A 20,870-nucleotide genomic window follows, 5' to 3' on the forward strand; every position below is an offset into this window, starting at 1 on the left:
GTTCTCAAGACAATGGGACATGAATCTTCCTGGTGAACCATTGGCAGTGTTGTGGTTCATATGTTTGTGTGGTTTACATTTGTTTACTTTGAATAGGATCAACAGTATAGAAAAAGGATGGATGTATATTCCTGACATGAAAAGCAGTCTAATACCACAGATGGAGTCTGAGTGAACAAAAACAGTGTCTGTCATTGAGCAATTAACTCTTGTCTTTTAGTACAAGCATTTACACATGCAAAAATCTTCTGCTCTCATGAGTGGGATTTCCAAGCACTTTGTGTAAACTCGGCACTTCTTATCTCTCAGGCCCCTTGAGAGTCTTATTGTTTCCATTGTAAATAAGGTTGTGCACAAGAGAAACACGGTTAATTAGAAAGGACTATTCAGACAGCGGGGAAGAGTACGATACAGATGGTAAAGCTGATCGGCGCTCCAAGCTGTTTCTATATGTGTTTAAATACTGTAAATAACTGAAACCTTGAACAGTGTATTTTTATGTTTACGACATAAAACGTGCGACAGATCGGGCTGATACGTATTTTCCGTTGCAGAGCTTGTGCTTCCGCATCCAAAAGATGTTGGAGGCACACAAGCCAGACTGGTGTGAGACCAGAGAGGACTGGTCAGTGTTTCTCTTCTCCCCACAGAACAAGTGAGTCCCTGCCATCCACCTCAATTCATCTTTTACCCCTTCATGATGCCATTTGGTTCAAATTAGCCCCAGGAAATTTCACAGCTACGAAAATAAATTGTGCCCGCCGCCCCCATCCTATCAAAAGGGAGAACCAAGACTCCATTAGAGTATCGATTCCCATTTGAAGAAACAGTCATGGGAGGGTTTCTTTAATATCTTGCATCATCTTTTGTGCTTTCAGTAGATGCAGCTCTTTAATAAAACACATTGAAATGTTGCCACATGGGTTGTAAAACTGATTATTCTTTTCATTTAGTTCATTTTCTTTCCATCCATTCCAGTACGCGTTGCTGTGAGGATATTTAATTGCTTTTGGGCAGCACAAACAGTGCCACATGCCAAATTTGGAAATGTGCGTTCAGTATATTTCATCCCATTGTATCTCGTTTGATGTGCTCTCTGCTCTGCATTGCAACAGCAGGCTGGGACTTACTCGCGTGTCGTAATTTGTTGAAGAGAAGGATTTTAATTGTATTGGAACAGGTGGAATTATAGTAAAACAACAATTGCATTTCCTGTTTTTCCTCATTGTTGTCCCTTCTGTCACTTTGTAACGCGTTCCTGCTTTAGGTTTCGACAGATCTGCCAGTCCATCATCGCTCATAAGCTGTTTGATTACGTGGTGCTGGCCTTCATCTTTTCCAATTGCATCACAGTGGCTCTCGAGAGGCCCAAGATCCTTCAGGGCAGCTTGGTAAATCAATCAAATGCATGGATGGATGGATGCACATGTATGACACACACGATCACGTTTCCACCGCCTTTGTTGGATTCCACATTCCTTCCCTGTGACGTCACCTGCGTCACGCACCTCCCGCTACCACACTCAATCCACCCTGTCGCCTACATGTACAAGCCTTGAGATATATTGTATTGTCTGCATGAGTTTTTTTTTTCCAGGCTTATATTATGCTCCTCTTTGGGCGCATGACTCGGGCCTTTGTTCGGCTAGGAATGCTGCAGTTGTCTATGTTCATGCATTTCTGGGTATTATCATGTTGGAATTGTCTACTTTACCGTCAACATGATTAACAATAATCTTCAGTGATATCCATGCAAATATGTAACTTTCCACCACAGAGACACATTTCAAAGAAGCTCAACACGGTAACGCAGTGTTTTAACGTCATTCATCCGTTAAAATAAGAAATCCCCCAAAATACAAATTCTAGTATCTTGTTTTTTGTAGAAAATCCTACAAAAACATAACGATAACGAGCTGATGAGTGTGCCTTTCAAGTTATTGCTTCTGACTACAGTTGTTCTGTAATAATTCAGGGGAAATGAACTTTTATGGTATAAAAGGTGTCGTGAGGAAGGCTTTACTACTCCTTATTGTCGCATTGTGTCATATTTTTTTTACTGTCAACCTCTCTTGTTGTCTGCTTGTCTCTTTCAATTCAGGAAAGGGTGTTTCTCACCATATCCAACTACATCTTTACAGCCATCTTTGTGAGCGAGATGACACTCAAGGTAACATTTTACTATGTCTCTATATTACGGACCATGAACCCCGAACAGTACACACACACACACACACACACACACACAGGTTTGTTTTACTATCTTTGTGGGGCCATCTTATTGACATAATGCATTTCCTAGCCCCTTCCCCTAACCCCAACCATCAAAAATGATTGCCTACCCTTAATCCTTACCCTAACCTCAACCATAACCCAATTCAAACCTTAACTCTAAAACCAAGTCTTGACACTCAAAAAGAGGTCTAAACTTGTGGGGCCCAGCAAAATGTTCCCACATGGACAGATGGGCCCCACAACTCTGTGAAATCACCAAATGTTGGCCCCACTATGTGAAAAAAACAAGACCACACACGCGCACACACACAACTACACTTAAGCACACAGTTAATCCTTCCTCATAAATCCCTTTTCTTTCATTTTTTTTCTTGTTTCCTCCTTGTATCCTCTCTACTTCCACCACCCACTGATAGTCTCTGTTTTCCCTGCGATCCTTTGGCACAAGTGGGCCATCCATTATGCACTCCCACAATCAATTATTAACCAATCACGCGCCGCCAAGCAGCCGCAGACTTGTCAGCCCCCCGGCCGAGCTATACATGTATCCCTCTGTGTGTCTGTCTGAGCCTTGTGCATCTATAACACGTGTTGTGTGTATTTGTGTGTGTGTAGCATTCATCTCTCTGCAGGATGCCACTGCTGAGCTAAGTGTTAGTTGCACAAGATGTAGCCGAGTAAAAGGCACAACACAGCAGGCTTGATGAAGTGGTCAGCATGTTGCTCGATATTTCAGTGTGTGTTTTTCTTTTTTCTTTCGGGGGAAGGCTTTGGACGCATTTCACAACTAATTGATTGCCGTCTGCAGATATTCTGTACATCACAAATAGATTTAACTTTTTATCACTATATGGAATGGTCCGAATGGAAATCGGACGTAGGATGTTTGCGCTGATGTTTGAGCTCCCGCAAACTCTCTGAGGCAAACACCTTCAAATGTCAATTGTAGGTTGTTCCCTCCCGCCAAGATGGTGTTATGTCCTTATTGGATTGAATAAATTACACGTTATATGGATTGGCACAAAAAGTAAAAATTAAGCCAAAGATGAAATGGTTTCCTTTCATGAGGTTGGAGGTTAGTTCTCTAAAGTCCTTCCATGCCACATTTATCATGATGTAGTACCCTGCCTTTTGCCCAATAGTCAGCTGGGATAGGTCCGGTAGGTCATAGGTAAGATGTGGATAAGGCTGGGCAAGTCCCATGCTTACAAATGACCAACATATCTTGATAAGATAAAAAATTTAAACACGGTCCAACCCCTGGTGGACTAATGATCTAAATTGTTTTTGCCATTCCAATACCTTTTTCCATGTCATGCTTCACTTCTTTGTGGCAGGTGTGATAGCATATACCAAAGCTCAGTGATATAATATAAAGTAGTCGGTCATCTAACGTACAGTAATGAGATGCATGTCAGCGCCCATATACGGGATGTGTGCATGTGTGAGTGTGTCAGAACCCAAAGTATTTGACACTGCTGTCGTTCGATGATAGTTTTGGTAGTCTTCCCACTAATGTTCTCCGTTGTTGCCCTTGTGCTCCTCTGCTGTATCATTCACATTTGACAAAGAGCTGTTTCCCTACAGAGACAATACAACTTGTTTGTAACAGCCAAGCGTAGTCTGTGTTCTGTAAGAGCATGTTTCACCTTCCTTACCTTCTTTCCTATCTCATCTCATCTCCAGGTGGTTTCCATGGGCCTGTACGTGGGGGAGCAGGCATATTTGCGGAGCAGCTGGAACATTCTGGATGGCTTCCTGGTTTTTGTGTCTTTAATTGACATTGTGGTGTCAATGGCGGGCGGGGCGAAGATCCTGGGTGTGCTCAGAGTGCTCCGTCTGCTCAGGACATTACGTCCTCTCAGGTGCTCTAAAAAGCAACAAATTGCACATTTTTCAAGTTAATAAATATGTTAAGGACATTATTTGCCGCACACAATGATTGAGTGCAGTGTCACCGCTTTTGAGGAAAATGTTCTTCATGACATTCAAACAACATTGCAAAAAATTGTCATCTGTCCCCGCCTCTCCACAGGGTGATCAGCAGAGCTCCAGGTTTAAAGCTGGTGGTGGAGACCCTCATTACCTCTCTCAAACCTATCGGCAATATTGTCCTCATCTGCTGTGCTTTCTTCATCATCTTTGGTATTCTTGGTGTCCAGGTAGGCCAAGTTTATACACTTTGTGGCGTTATTGTTGTTTGTCACAGAAGACCACGGCACATTTTATAATGTGTCTTAGCTTGCAGTGTTTAACCCTGCTAGTCAGTGGTCATTTCGCAGGGACTGTACCTGATTATCTTGTTTTCACTCTTAAAATAATTCATTTAGTCACTTAATGAAACAGCAAAACGTCCTTAGCTGGAAATTAGCTCATTATTTCACTCTGTGTTCATCTTTTCCAAGGCTCATTTGTTTGTTGTCTCCTTTTCCAACAGCTGTTTAAAGGCAAGTTCTTCTACTGCCTGGGGACTGATGTTAAAAACATCACCAACAAATCAGATTGTCTACAAGCCAACTACAAGTGGGTTCACCATAAGTACAACTTTGACAACTTGGGGCAGGTTAGTGCTGTCTTTGTTTATTGTATAAAGAACATTGTGTATACTTTACCTTACGTTGTTATTTTTCCCCCCCTCAATTATTGGTCAGGCCCTGATGTCCTTGTTTGTACTGGCCTCTAAGGACGGTTGGGTCAACATCATGTATCACGGTCTAGATGCTGTCGCTGTGGACCAACAGGTAAACACTTGGAAGAAACACAGCACTATTTTAGAACGAGATAATATTATTCATAAATGTTCCTTTTTTTCCTGTCAAGTCATCCAAAATCCAATGTCAATGAATCACGGACATGTCTGATTAATCCCACTCTGCCTTCTCTCCTTTCCAACCCCAACAAACCTAATCGCTCTCTTAAACAAAAGCCGGTGACCAACAACAACCCCTGGATGCTGCTCTATTTCATCTCCTTCCTCCTCATCGTCAGCTTCTTCGTCCTCAACATGTTTGTGGGCGTGGTGGTGGAAAACTTTCACAAGTGCCGCCAGCACCAGGAGGTGGAGGAGGCCAAGAGGCGTGAGGAGAAGCGTCAGCGGCGTATGGAAAAAAAGAGGAGAAGTAAGATGAGGCGGACAACAACAATGGCAGGACGGACGTTATTTAATATAACATTTGACCAAAGTTATACTGTATATAAATCATCTATATTTTGGTGAGGATAGCATGTTTTTAGTACCCTTCGTCAGCATGACTAAGCAAAGACAGAAAATAATTTAAATAGATCTTCAGTGAGAGGACAAGTGCCAACAAAAGCCTTTTTAGCAGACACTAAATTAGGTGGCCGGACGCTTAACATTTTCAACCCTGTCAACAGGGTATAAATTCCAAGTGCAGTATATGATGCAGCTAAAAATGTATGTCCATCATCATCTTTTTATTTTTTTAATTTAATTAATACACAAACGACTCAGCTATCTTGGGTATCATTTAATATATACAATATTTCTGTTCTGGACAGTCTTTCACTTGAAACTAAGGTGAAAGGAGGAATTTAACACTACCTGGCACTATTGGCATATTTGCCAGAGATTTTTTACTTTATTGACGTTTGTAGGAAGGTAGAACTTCATTGATTTTCAGTTAACATGGTAGGTGGTGAAATAATTATTTAATACCCTAAGTTGCACATGAGCTGCTGAAAAAGGATAACTTTAAAGCTACAGTGTGTAACATTGAGTGCAATTTAGTGGTGAACTAATAGAATGCAATGATTTTTAAGCATGCACACTGCGGTGCCTCACACAGAGCACACTTCACAAGCCTACCACCAATTACTACCGATCAGTGACTGCAAGACTGCAAGGGAAGCTCAGCTTCCCCTAAATGCCCCTCCCCTGACAAAAAATAAATTGAGGAAATATGCACTACTGTGCGTACAATTTATGTGCTATAATAACTTGATCTTTTGTTCAGAATCAGCTACTTATCACAAATAACTGATTCGACTTCCTTCTAATTCATCCCTGCACTTCCACGGCACTTTTATTTATTTATTTATTTACACAGACGCTGCTCCGTAGAGTGGGTTGTTCCACTGCGCAAAACTGGATGGTCATTGGATACATGCTGGGCTTTTTCCAAGCCCATCGGATGCTCAGCGTCTCTGGGGGTATATGGAACAGTGGGCCAGCCCCTACATTCAGCTACTGTGTGATGATTGGATGATCTGTCTGAGGCGTACAAAAAGTGCTTCCCCTCATTTGAATAACTAGCAGCCGCCACTTCTACTGATTATTATTTGGAGTGAGCGAATGAGCGAGCAACCTGCCGAGCAGAAGCTAGCCTGAGCAGCAAACAAGAGTAGTTAGCAAGAACTCACTAGAGTGTCTAACAAGAGTGGCTAGCAAGCACTCGCTGAAGCGACTAAAAGAGCGGCTAACGGGAGAAGCTAGCAAATGCTAGCAAGAGCAAATCATAGGGAGACATTTACCGAGACAAGTTGTGGGAGCTCAAATCACAGGACTCAGCGAGGACCACCTGCAGGCCTCAGCTGTTGCAACTACCACCGAGAGGCTAACTACTTTCATAAAGTTCTACTCTATTGGGTATGTGTAGCAGAAAGATAGCGGCAAAACATGTCAGCCTCCTGTAAGGCGCAGTGCGACCTATGTAATATAATTACCACACAATGACCCACAATTGTGTAGGCACAAATTTTCATTGATGTGATAGAACATATTTTTGGGGCATATTATTGAAATTAATAGTGGGTTATTAAATGAATGAATTATTAGTTTGCCACTATATGGCGCTAAATAATGCACACTGTCCCTTTATTTAGAAGGAAAAAAACTATGATAAGGTGCAACTAGTACCTTTTTTACATCTTAGTTTAATTGCATTTTTCCACCCACAGAAGCCCAAAAGCTTCCCTACTATGCCAGCTACAGCAACGTGCGTCTGATGATCCACACACTGTGCACAAACCACTACCTGGACCTCATCATCACGTTCATCATCTGCATCAACGTCATCACTATGTCCCTCGAGCACTACAATCAACCTCACGTAAGACATGATTTATGTATGAGAGTGTGGTCTAGCTCTGGTGTCCTCATTTAGATTTCACTAATATTAAAGTATTTTTCCCCTCACAAAATACTGGCAATTTTACAAGCTTGTTCTCAGGGGGAGGACATTTTGCGGTGTTATTTTAAAACAAATGTTGATGCATCTCACTGCAGTCTTGTCCACAAATTTGCATGGAGGCATATTTCGGCAGTGGCTGAAGCCAATACAATGATCTGTGATTGCACTGCTCATTTGACGTGGTGAGCTACACAATACCTGTTCAATCATTACTAATGAGGCATTTTGGGTAGAAGCATTGAAGAAAAGTGATGATCTTTCACATGAAATACCCAATCAACCTTTATCATAGAGCAAAATAAGACAGAATCATATACAGTGGATATAAAAATTATATAAATCCCAGTTATGATATACAGTATATAGAGATACAGTAACAAGTAGCAAGATAAACATATGTACAGTATGGAGATATAGTGCTGTATATCTATGTAGAGAGATTGAGACTAATAAATTTCAACTTTGCCAGTGGGCTTTTCCTTCCTGGCGGAGACCAACCCTCACTGAAAACAAATCCGACTTACTGCGGACCAAACTCTGACACCGGTCGTACATGGACCGAACAGCCCCGTATCAAGGGGCTCAGTACCCCGTACTCTCGAAGCACCCCCCACAAGGCTCTCCGAGGGACACGGTCGATTGCCTTCTCCAAATCTACAAAACACATGTAGACTGGTTGGGCAAACTCCCATGCACCCTCAAGGACCCTGCCGAGAGTGTAGAGCTGGCCCACTGTTCCACGGCCGGGACGAAAACCACACTGTTCCTCCTGAATCCGAGATTCGACTTCCCGAAGGGGGACCACCACCTGGGTCTGCCAATCCATAGGCACTGCCCCCGATGTCCATGCAATGTTGTAGAGGCGTGTCAACCACAACAGCCCCACAACATCCAGAGCCTTTAGGAACTCCGGGCAGATCTCATCCACCACCAGGGCACTGCCACCGAGGAGCTTTCCAACCAGCTCAGTGACTTCGACCCCAGAGATAGTTAAGCCCACCTCAAGAGTTCCCAGACTCTGCTTCCTCAAAGAAGACGTGTCGGTGGAATTGAGGAGGACTTTGAAGTATTCTCCCCACCGACTCACGACGTCCCGAGTCGAGGTCAGCAGCACCCCATCTCCACTATACACAGTATTAATGGTTCTCAGCTTTCCTCTCCTGAGATGCCGGATGGTGGACCAGAATTTCCTCGACCTGAGATGCCGGATGGTGGACCAGAATTTCCTCGAGGCCGTCCGAAAGTCGTTTTCCATTGCCTCACCGAACTCCTCCCATGTCCGAGTTTTTGCCTGAGTGACCGCCAAAGCTGCGTTCCGCTTGGCCAGACGGTACCTGTCAGCTGCCTCCGGAGTCCCACAGGCCCAAAAAGCCCTGCTCGCTACGCACCCGACCTCTTTGGCCTCTCCTACAGGTGGTGAGCCCATAGAAAGGGGGGACCCACGTTGCCTTTTCGGGTGAAGGCCTGGCCACCAGACGCTCGCCTTCTAGCCCTACCTCCAGCTCAGTTTATTGCTTTTAAATTCAGAACTTCAACTCTATTGTAGATCTTTTTCAATTATTATTATTTTTTAAATAAAATGGTTTCATACATACTTTAGTTTTCTTATTTAAATATAAGATATTAGATACAGTTGTGCTTGAAAGTTTACATACTCTTAGGGCATGTAATTATTTAACACAACTGCAAATGTACAAAAGCTAAATATCACTTATTGACACAAAAATGCTATAAATCGTCACCAAAATTCATACGCACATCTCTACTCATGTCAACTTCATCCTCTGAAAATATCAAAACAAGTGCCACTGTATTTTGGATGCCATGGGCTCTAAGGTTTTGTCTTCACCACGCTTGTACGTAACTTTACATACCCCATGTAAACCTTCAAGCACAACTGTATGTACCGTATATTTATTTGATTTTAATGTATTTAGATGGACTTTTTTTATTAATCCAGATTGAACCCTTGCGGAGTTTGTTGTTGTTTTTCTTAAAAATATAGTGATTAGGAAATTTAACAAAATAGCCTGGAATCATTGTTTTGGGATGAAAATTGAATTTCTAAGTCAGTCTGCATAACTAAGCATAAGTGCAACTATGGTTCCTTTTTCGATAAGTGGTAAATGTGCATATTTGCATTTTTATGAATAGATGATGCAGTGTTCATGCCTCTGGCCTGATCGTCTGTTCCTCTCCAAACAATGGGGACGATTCCAAAACGGTTTTCACCCACTTGGTGCAGCTGAAACTCCTCCATCTTAGCTGCACACAGACACATACTCACACTCTTGCCTCTTGACTGTCTTTTCACAGTCTCTAGATCTCGCCCTGAAGTACTGCAATTATTTCTTCACCTCCACTTTTGTGCTGGAATCCATACTCAAGCTCATCGCCTTCGGCTTCCGCCGCTTCTTCAAAGACAGGTGTGCTGTGAATTTGTTCGTTTATTGTGTGCACGTGCTAAGATGTATAAAAGTGAATAATTCCTTTGCATAATCAGCATGAACCTTCCGCCTTGGGGTCAGTTTACGGGTCAAAAAAACCTTACAAGCCATTTCAGTGTGGAGCCTGGCAATGAAGGCTCCTTTTGGATTATATTCTGAAAACTGAACATTTCATGTGTGTCTAATGAGTTAAATCATTGGTACCCAACAAGGGGAAAAATGAAATCCCATAGTATTATGCACTGGGAATGATCTGCCTAATGCACATAAATGTCACCATTATTTACCATCTTCTTCTTCTTCTGTGATTTTTCATACATTAACAAATTTAATTGCATGGAACATTACATAGATTTTGTTTTATCTGACTGTTATCACTGTCAAATTAAATCCATCAGTATGTTTCATAGAGTTTTTTTTTTTAAATGTAATAACACATTGATCTGGATTCATACAGAATATTGATTGTACAATCTCCTTTGAAGCATTTTTGTACTTGGGAATTGATCATATTTGGTTATTTTGAAATCACCATTGAAGTTTCTGGCAGCCTTTTTGACCAATCTAAGGTTTAATTTAAGTACAAAGTAAAACATATACAGTTTGCATGTGTGCCAGTAATCTCTAACTAACTCCATCTAATGGTGTAAGACTGTGATTGTCGCTATAACTAAGGTTTGGCGTTTTAATAATTGATATCTTGTTCTCAGTTTAATATCCACTCAGTGTATGTCTGGTTTAAGTGAGTTGTAATTTTAGAAGTGATTGTAACACCGAGGACAATGTCAAGAATAGACAAGGACATTTTCTGCAAATATGTTGTCTGGACTGATTCAACCAAGAAAGAACGAGGACTAATGAGTGAAAATATTAGCATAAGATGGGGCGGATGTCGAGAGAATGTATCACACGTTAACGCGTCAAATGTATTTTAAAATGTCACCAACAGACACAAGTGGTCATTGTGCATCATGTCATCATTTTCTGGCCCGAGTGGTTGTCGGGCCACATTAATAGCAGCCGGGGACACACTAACACAAGATCAGCACTTGTGAGAGTCTAGATTATTATATATGTTATGAGACTGACTGTCGATACACACTCATTTATATAATCGTTTTCCTCATTGTGTCAGAGTCAGACATTGTTCTGTTCTTGCATCTGAGCAAAATCCTCTTGTAAATAAGACAAAAAAAACAGCTGCTGCTCTCATTACAAAGGTATTAAAGCAGTAAAAGAGACTGTTTCATTTACCACGATAAGATCACGTGCCATACAAGGTCCATTTTATGCGTTGATAGCAGGTCCTCTTTTTCCAACACAAAAGGTAATAACAGAAGTAAGCACATTTAGATTGAGAATTTACAATGGAGATTTTAAGAAGCAGCATTGTTGTTTGTCATAGAGCAATTTTGTAAATTAGCCAGACCACAGCCAGCTATAAAGCAACACAGGCCAAAAGGAACTTGAATGTTATCACAAATAGAGCGGCTGTTGATCACTGGCAAAGGCTACAAAGTAACAAACTGACTGCATCACAAAGACTGCAGTCAAAATTCACATTGCGCAGGCCAAGAAGTGAGTTGATGTTCAATTACCACAGGCTAGAAAGAAGCACTTAATCACCCCATATAACCACTTCTCCCAACCAATAACTAGCACTGATTAAAAATAGCACTTGAACACATTGCAGAGACCAAAACTAATACCGTAAGTAGCTTAACACCCATCATAAAGTAACTTGAACACCCGATAAAATCCACAGTCAATCATCCAGTAGCACCAGTCTAGAAATTAGCCTTTAAACTCATTGCAGATAATGCAGTTAGGACGCTGACTCCCGTCACTCAACTCTACATTTATAGAGCACTTTAAAACTTTTCTTACGATGACCCCCCCGGAGGCAGCTGATAAAATCAAAACAGCAGAGGCTCCGGATTTGAACCCTGCGAAACACCAAACGTTCCTTTATACATGTTAATCCATTTTGCACATATATGTCCGACCACTGAAATAGAGTATATGTGTGCTTGTGTCAGGTGGAACCAACTGGACCTTTCCATTGTGCTTCTATCCATAATGGGCATCATACTGGAAGAGATCGAGATCAGCGCTGCACTGCCCATCAACCCCACCATCATCAGGATCATGAGAGTACTGAGGATAGCGCGAGGTACGTGTCGTGTTTGAAATACTCTCAACGCACAAGATTTAATTCAAGTTGAAGTTTGCTTTGCGTGAACTTGCAAGTGTGCTGTAGATTAAAAGATGAGCTTAGCTTTGTTTTGAGACACAGTTTGTACCTGAATGCCCTCATTGAATTGATTTGCCTCCCGCATATTCGTACAGTCCTGAAGCTGCTGAAGATGGCCACAGGAATGAGAGCCCTGTTGGATACGGTGGTTCAAGCCCTGCCTCAGGTACACAACCTTACACGCGTTCTCATACAAACATTCCACGTAAGCGCGAGTGGCCCACTCTCAAAGAATTCCCAGCACTCCCTTTTCTCTCTGTCAGACAGCAACTTTTAATAGATGACTCACTCGTACCTCACACCCATACTGTGTCGCAACACTGTGTGTACTTGAATCACCGGGGGCTTGCTAAACCAAGTCTGGAGCGCCAAAATCTATGGTGTCCTTGACCCAAGTTGACCATTCCCAGGAAACCTTCCTACTCACCAAGTAGGTTAAGCAATGTATTATCATGAGCAAATTAGCAGACAGCAGAGTAAATATTCTGCCCAAAACGATCATATTTACACAAATAATTTAATGTAAATATATTCTAAATAGACAAAAGTAATTGGACACCTGGTCTACAGGGAGTGAGAATAGCATCAGAGCTACAGTGTAACAGCGTCTACTTTTGTAGAATTCCTGGTGTTTCTGTCTATATAGCTTGAGAACATTTGGACTTCAAGCTGAGAGGGCCTGACTCACAATCTCTGTTGTAGTTTATCAAAAATGTCTTTCAAGGGTTTGAAATGATGAAGCAACACCCTTCGCCCCCAGCTGTTTTACTGGATTTTGACTGATTTTGCAAAGCTCGCAGAATATTGTGTTCTATTGCTATAAAAACATGGAACCAACCAAAAGAAAGTAGTAGAAGTATTTTTCTATCCTTTTCCATTTTGCAGCAATTAGCATTAGAATATAGCTAAGTTTCATCATTATTCCCAAATTTAATAATAATAATTTCATTAAAAAAATCAATATAAAAAATGCATAAATATGTTTTGGGGATCATGGCAATATTTAAAATAGAACGTTTTTATACGTTTTTGAGGGAGCAAATGAGTTCAGAAGCGTTTTCCAAGACTTTTGTTTATAAAGGGCGCATCGCATCAGTTACTAAGTAAATGAAACACACTTGTACTGCACATGTTCTTTTGAGGACAGGCAAACGTGCTGACCATCCAAAAGTAAGACAAAGCAAACACAAGAAGGGAGGAGGTCAGCGACAATCTGAAGAGAGGTTACAGCTTCCTCGTCTGTTTTTTATTGATCTGCTCTCATTAACACTGAGGCCTTTGCTCTGTCCCAAGGGTGCCCAGGGAGGTAATTAAAACTCAGGCTAATTAAACTGTTCCAGGGAGTATCTCACACTTTCTCTCTGTTTTGTATAAGTGCGCGTGTGTGCTTGCTTGAAGTCAGGAAAGCAAAGCTACAGGTGATGGATCCGACCTGCGGTCTGATGAGACATTCCACTGTTAAAATAAATTCTTCCATCAAATGGATAACAAAGACATTATTGATGTTTTACTTTTAAAAGTTTCAAGATGTGTATGACTGATGCGTATAGTAGGAATCGATGGGGGATGGTTACTAAAAAGCCATGGCTTCTACCCGTCAGCCCTTCTTTTGGATGTAATGTGTCCGAAAGGAAAAAATTTATAAAACAAAACAAAGCAAAAATACTAGGGAAATGTCCCATATTACAGCAGACAACAGGGAATGACTCTTGCCAGAATAATAACAGATGCATGTGGAATTGAATATGATATGAATGTTTTTAATGTTCTCTAATTAAATTAGCAAAATGTGGCAACACTTTCAGTAATGCAAAGTAATTTAAATGACTATCCTTAACATAAAAAGATCTTATCATTGCATATGTCCTGCAGTCACGCCTTTTATTATGTGGCCTAATGTGCTGAGGTTTTTCCAGGTTCATGCTGTGCCTCCCCCCCCCCCCTTTAAAGGGCTGTGCTTGAGCCTTCTTTTTTCCCCTCCTCTTTCCTTATGTTTTCTTTTTTTTCCATCTAAGAAACTCGAGGTGCATAGGCAAGATGCCAGGCTTCCCATTTTGTCTTCCTCTGCTGCTTCCAGGGATCAATCAATTAATATGAATTTGAATGAATCTGAATCTGAATGGTTCTATCAAGCTTTGTATTGTTTGTGTGTTTCAGGTGGGTAACCTGGGTCTGCTCTTCATGCTACTGTTTTTCATCTACGCCGCCTTAGGAGTAGAGCTTTTCGGAGAACTTGGTGAGTAACCTTTTTATTACAACTCATACAAACATCTCTGGGTTAGAACATTTGTCACAGTAGCGCTCTTTCATGATATGTTTTGTAGGAAATACTTTGAGACGGGAACACGATATTGCGCTGCAATTACCGTAATTTCTGGACTACAAAGCACACCTGATTAAATTAATTACAGCTAAATTTAACCACAAAAACAAATTTGTACATATATTAACCATGTTGTATTATTAGCTGCCGCTCTCCAAATTATATTAGTTCAGGTTATAACATTGGATATTTGCAAAGGAAAAGATGGATTTAAAAAAATACTTCTATTTACCATAAAAAACGGTATATGCTTTCCCCTCCCAAACAATGGCGATGCCAGCTAAATGACAAAGTAGTGCCCCAGAACCTCTGTCTCTCTTGTCACACGAGCCTTCCAGGATAGCGCCTGTCATCCGTTGCGAGCGATGGTGGGAGTCGGGTAGGCAAACAAACAACAGAGAGTGGGGGGTCGCACAGCAGAGATTGCTGTATTTATGGCACGTCTTCCCTATGCATAACTGTAAACTCAACTCAACGCAGTACGAACACAAACTTCCGCATTTCTCTCAGGGAGCCCGCCCCTCCCTCAACCGCCGATGGCGAATATTCAGCATGAGGGCGGATTGAGACACTTTCATTGGTCCACTGTGACATGTTCGGTCACTTTATTGGTCAGACGACGAAACTTGAAGCTTGTCAATAAAAAATCTGAAATTAACAATGGCACATTAAGCCACTGGGTTCAAAGCATGGGAAAAAAAGTTGTGTAGTCCGGAAATTACGATACTAGAAAAGTGGCATGTTTTAATTTAAGGTTGCAGTTACATTTAGATTGTGGGAAATTTACATCTTGTCATAGGTCGAAAAGACTTGATTCAATTTTGATGTACTAATGAATCCAAACTTGCTAGCTGTTTGAAGTTATGGTTTTTACAAAAAACTAAAAACCATGTGTGACAAAATACTGTGTAGTTTTCAACACTTCAAGCCCATCAGTATCCAGCTGGTGCATCCAAAACCTCATTGAATCCCATTAAAAGCAACATATTTTTTCTCCATCCTTAAAGTATTTTCATTAGTTCTCTCACAGTTAGCCAACAGGGAATCAACTCACTCTCCAGTGCTCTAGAAGTACTGTCCTTAAATCCCACGTGCTATAAGAACATACACTCTTCATCTTGTTAAATTTCTGCCGTGCCTGAGAAATGTGTCTCTTTCTTGAGGTCATGTTTAAGACTATTTTGGGACTCAAGCTCAAGGACAAATGGGGCAACAGGTTTCATTGCTATTAATCAAAAAAACGTCTTCAAGGCAGCTTAGCAGCTGTGATGCTGCAGTTTTAAAGGGGAGCAAAGTCTTATGAAGAACGGCGTGCCAAATTTCTCGAAATTATCTCTTGTCACATCAAACTGTATTTTCCCCTCTCTTTGCATCATCCCTTCTGCTTTCCGCATGACTTCCTCCCTCTCCCCCTGCATCCCCACTTCTCATCCTTAGTTTGCAATCAAGACTACCCGTGCGAGGGCATGAGTCGTCACGCTACCTTTGAGAACTTTGGCATGGCCTTCCTGACTTTGTTCCAAGTCTCTACGGGCGACAACTGGAATGGCATCATGAAGGTGCGTTCAATTTTCTGCATGCTCACTTCTTCAGTGGCAGATGGACCATACCACTTATGAATTACTCACTGTCTGAAAAGATTTAACTCAAATCGTTCAACCAAGTACCGACAAGATGCCCCGAGAGAGACTAAAGACAAAATATCCTTTGTCTTAATCGTGACTTCCGATGGAGGAGAAATGTGCTGGCTCAGCAAAGGGCCACACAAATTTCCGCTCTGATGGGTAAGGAAGTGACTGTGGCTCATTGAGCACGCATACCAAACACTAATTACCCTTGAACGCACACCTCCTGCAGCTATCCTCCCTCCCAAAACACTCCTAAGCTACGCAGAAGATGAGGAATTATGTTATGGAGCTGCAGCAAGTGTGAATGATACATGAAGTGGCTGGTGATTCTGGCATGATATGAAAATGTGAGGTAAAATAGAGAAATAAGATGCAAAAATAATGTTGTGCTGTGACGGAACTCAGTGAGTGTGTCAGGCCAAATTAGATTTAAGACAAAAAGACCGGCTTCAGCTCAGAGGGGTCATGTGTGGTCACGGCCTGGATGAGACATTAGTATTTCCTCCAAAAAGCACTCTTAGTGGTTCCTACCACCAATTAACTTTTGGTCGTAAAATTACTTATAAAAATTATTTAAACTTTAAGTTGGGATGGTTAGTAATAAGTATAATACTAGATATTATAATTTCTTTAACGGCACGGTGGCTGACTGGTTAGCACGTCCGCCTCCCAGTGCAGAAGACGTGAGATCGAGTCCGAGCTTCGGCCTTCCTGGGTGGAGTTTGCATGTTCTCCCCGTGCTTGCGTGGGTTTTCTCCGGGTACTCTGGTTTCCTCCCACATTCCAAAAACATGCATGGCAGGTTAATTGAACACTCCAAATTGTCCATAGGTGTGATTGTGAGTGTGGATGGTTGTTCGTCTCTGTGTGCCCTGCGATTGGCTGGCAACCAGTTCAGGGTGTACCCCGCCAACTGCCCGAAGCCAGCTGTGTTAGGCTCCGGCACCCCCTGCGACCCTTGTGAGGACAAGCGGTTAAGAAAATGGATGGATGGATAATTTCTTTAAAAATTAACTTTAATTACTAAATTTGTCATAGGCTCGATTCCACAGATAATCATCACTACGACCTCGAGTGTGATACTGCTTCAATACAAAAATCCCCATATATTAACAATATTAAGTGACAGCAAATTATGATTTGTTTGCGTAGCTAATCAAATAGTTCGGCAAACGGTGCCTAGCTGCAGAGTTAGTCTTCAACGGACATGCTAGCTAGCCAAAGTGCTAGCATCAAGAGTGACAAGAATTGCAAAAAATGAAGCTTGTTAAGGAGCGAGGTGAACGGCATCACGTCATGTCTTGTCCCACGTTATTTATGCTCCTCGACAAGCAACGGATACACAAAGTTGTTCGTAAATTAAAAAATGAAACAACTGTGACCGCATTAGCCACATTAGCTTGGTGGCCAAATTGTGTTTGTACATTTAATGTGTCATTAATTGTGTCATTTAATCACGTGATGAGCAAATTCACGTGTTTGTGGTGATATCGCTGGGCATTTCTCTGTGCTTGTCCTCATCTGACAACCATTCATAATATTCTGAATATAAGTCCATCTTTCACACTAAAAATAGTTGGGTCAAAAATAACCCAATTATGGATCAAAAATTGACCGATCCACATTATGGGTCAATTTGACCCAACTTTTTGGGTTGTTTTACACAAAATGACCCATTTCTTGACTCAAAGTTGGGTCAAATCGACCCAAGTCGAGGATCAGTCCATTTTTGACCCATAGTTGGGTTATTTTTTACCTAACTGTTTTTAGAGTGTTGCAACAATAAGTTTTTAACGACCCGCAGTACGAAGTGGCTTTTGGCTTTTCCCAGTGAGAAGTCACCACAGCAAGTCACTCACATGATAAGTGTGGCACATACTGTATGTTATGCCGGATGCCCTTCCTAACGCAACCTGCCTAATAATATCCTGGTTGGGGAGCAACAGTGAATTGGTATTGGGGGCATGCATATACCATAGGGGTCTTGCCGAGGGACCCACATTGATGTTACTATTCACCCTGACTAGACCTAGTGTATAGTGTACAGATAGGTTGCTAAAATATTGTCCACTGATCTTCATCCTCCTGTCCATCGTCTGTGTCCAGGACACATTGCGGGAGTGCCCACCAGACCACGGCACTGATGTGGACTACGCCTGCAATCCCAGCCTTCAGTTTATCTCGCCCATGTACTTTGTCTCCTTCGTGCTCACCGCCCAGTTCGTGCTCATCAATGTGGTGGTGGCCGTGCTGATGAAGCACCTGGACGACTCCAACAAGGAGGCCCAAGAGGAGGCGGAGATGGATGCAGAAATTGAGCTGGAGCTGGCCCAGGGCACCCTCTGTTGCATGGGCGCCCCCGGTTGCGGCGGCGGAGGGGCAGAGAAAGACGCGGTCGCCGCCGGATCGGCCCACGGTACCGAGGGCTGCAGGAAGGAAGGAGGAGGGCGAGGAGAGAGGGCAGCAGGAGGGAGGATGCCGCACAACGCCGCTGACTCCAACCGGCCGTTGTACTCACCAGCACATGAAGTGAGTCTCTTTCTGCGCGTATGTCTGTGTGTGTGTGTGTGTGCATGTATGTGAGTGTGTGTCAAAATTAAAACAGACACTTTTTTAATTGGCTAAATAGATATTTGAGTTGCTCTATTTATCAAAAGAGGGTTAGGGTCAGTAGTCCTTTCAAAGTTTAGGGTTAACCAATTTTCACCTGACATGACTCAAACCACAAAGAGATATCATTATTTTATATACATGTACAATGACCTCATAACTCATTCTTAGCTTTGTAGCCTTTGACGCCGAGAAGTCCTGATGTGGAAGACAAAAAGAGCAATAAGATTTACAACCAAAATAAAATGAAGATTTCCCTGCTTGTGTATTCTCCGTGTATCTTCTCTAACGTATCAGTGCAGTAGTTTATACTGAGAAAACAAAACAAAATTGTGAATTGTGATTTGATTGATGTTGACAAGAGACTCCTTGCCTTTTTTCCCATCATATTGACAGCCACGTTTTATGTTTGTGCTCTCTTTTTACAATTCACTTTTTTCCTCTCTTGTATCTTAAAATTAAATTTTATTGAAGCTTTCAGGGCTTGACTTTCATCTAGGATATGCTTCGGGGACTTTGATTCATAGACGCTAGGCATTCTCCTAGATTTACAGCATACATAGACAAATATATCCTGTACACGAATACCACTAACACCTTCCTGTCTATCAGCATCAAGTTGGCAAAGGTTCATTGGAGACTGGGTTGTCAGAGGTCACACAAGTCAGGCATGCATTGCATGAATCAGTGCCCTAATTAGCCGCTTGGTTCTCAGAATGGGAGAGAAGTAACCTACATTCACACCTACAGCTACAATCACTTGGCTGCACACAGGTGCATGCCTTGTTGGACCCTCCCCCTCATTTTTACTCGCATTTCATTCATTTGGTGAGTTGCAAATGATATCAACACACGTTCAGATGACTCATCGGCTGCCTTTCACCTTCACTTCAGACACGTGGAGCCATTTTTAGCTCAGCGTTGGCTGATAGAGGAACATATTGCCTACCAGGGAGAACACGCATCTCGCGAGCAGTCTCGAGTGATATGCATTAAGGGATCTGTAATTTATTCAGTCCCACGGTTTAGTGTGTGTTTATATACGAGTGTGCATATGTGTGTGTTTAGTGAAGTAAGACTCAAATGAGAAAGTGGGCAGGTCTAACAGTGCTGCAAAATAAACACATAGTGTAAAGTCAATAGAGTCATTTAGAAGAACAAATGCATTGTGGCTGACTGTAGAGAAGAAAGAAACTGATTCCATCAATTTTGCATCCATAAGGAGATAGGAGATAAGATTAGCAAGTCTGCGGTTAATATCACTGTAAAGTGCCTTGGTGTCCTCATCAGAATCACCCAGTCATGAAAATGCAGCAGAATAATGAAAGTTCAATTGGTCAAACATTTGCACACATACCAGTACAGGAAGTCTTTTAAAATTGTGTGTACGAGATTATGGCAAGTCCCGAACACAGCTCTAACTACAGTGTGTGCGTAATAAGTGGATAAATAATACTAAATATAAATATACAAATTTGCATGTTTTATTGTCTACAGCAATTTATTTGATGAATCCCGAAAAATCGTGTCAAACATTCATGTGTCGCAGGAATCGCTGTGCACCCTGCGTCATATGAAGGTGCTCTGTCAATCGGAGATCTTCTTGCATTTCCCTCTAAATGTACTTTGCAGGCACCGATGTAGCGAGTCCGTATGCTTCTGCCATGTAGACTCTTCTGCGCGAATATAAAGGGAAGGAGGGGGGCCGCTTTGATTGGCCGGGAATCAAGTTCTGCTGTGTTCACTCCCACAACAGCGCAAAATGCATTCCTAGTTGCGCCCTTATACCAAAAGAAAGAAAACTCCACCCATGCTCACAGTTAGACTGCACAGTGACATTACAACCAGCATTTTGTTTTTCTTCAGTGGAGGCTGAAAATATTTACATTTTTTTATTTCAGAATTTCCGTCATATTATGTGCGTAGTCAGATGTCGTTACAATGAACTCTCAATTGATATTTCTTTGTATAACCTTTTCGAAATGTGGAATATATTTGTTAAACAGTCAGCTCGACAACTGGATCATGTTTCTAAGTGAAGGTCCATCATGTACCATGTGCTCAATAAATGCCATAATTAGGCAAAAAGATCCACACTGCCGACAAGCTCACATAAAGTATTTGGCTATTTGCATGTACATTGTCTGCCTAAAGTAAAAGTTTGTGAGCTTGACTAATATGGAATTCTAACAGCATAGCATATTCTAATACAATAAATATCGA

At 41.8% G+C, this 20,870-nt stretch overlaps 1 protein-coding gene across 5 annotated transcripts in view; it reads left to right on the forward strand.

Moving 5' to 3' along the window:
• Positions 1 to 20,870, forward strand: part of cacna1ia (calcium voltage-gated channel subunit alpha1 Ia) — a 196,179-nt gene that overhangs the window by 153,444 nt on the left and 21,865 nt on the right. For all 5 annotated transcript variants that reach the window (XM_077555589.1, XM_077555590.1, XM_077555591.1 and 2 more), the window contains 15 exons: positions 555 to 655; positions 1,268 to 1,391; positions 2,102 to 2,170; positions 3,922 to 4,100; positions 4,271 to 4,397; positions 4,673 to 4,798; positions 4,887 to 4,976; positions 5,162 to 5,354; positions 7,153 to 7,304; positions 9,702 to 9,811; positions 11,872 to 12,005; positions 12,182 to 12,252; positions 14,244 to 14,322; positions 15,847 to 15,968; positions 18,144 to 18,566. In XM_077555589.1, coding sequence (XP_077411715.1) covers positions 555 to 655; positions 1,268 to 1,391; positions 2,102 to 2,170; positions 3,922 to 4,100; positions 4,271 to 4,397; positions 4,673 to 4,798; positions 4,887 to 4,976; positions 5,162 to 5,354; positions 7,153 to 7,304; positions 9,702 to 9,811; positions 11,872 to 12,005; positions 12,182 to 12,252; positions 14,244 to 14,322; positions 15,847 to 15,968; positions 18,144 to 18,566 — 2,100 coding nt within the window. The remainder of the gene's footprint in view (positions 1 to 554; positions 656 to 1,267; positions 1,392 to 2,101; positions 2,171 to 3,921; positions 4,101 to 4,270; positions 4,398 to 4,672; positions 4,799 to 4,886; positions 4,977 to 5,161; positions 5,355 to 7,152; positions 7,305 to 9,701; positions 9,812 to 11,871; positions 12,006 to 12,181; positions 12,253 to 14,243; positions 14,323 to 15,846; positions 15,969 to 18,143; positions 18,567 to 20,870) is intronic.

Source organism: Vanacampus margaritifer, chromosome 2, assembly GCF_051991255.1.
Source record: "Vanacampus margaritifer isolate UIUO_Vmar chromosome 2, RoL_Vmar_1.0, whole genome shotgun sequence".
Taxonomy (NCBI): Eukaryota; Metazoa; Chordata; class Actinopteri; order Syngnathiformes; family Syngnathidae; genus Vanacampus; species Vanacampus margaritifer.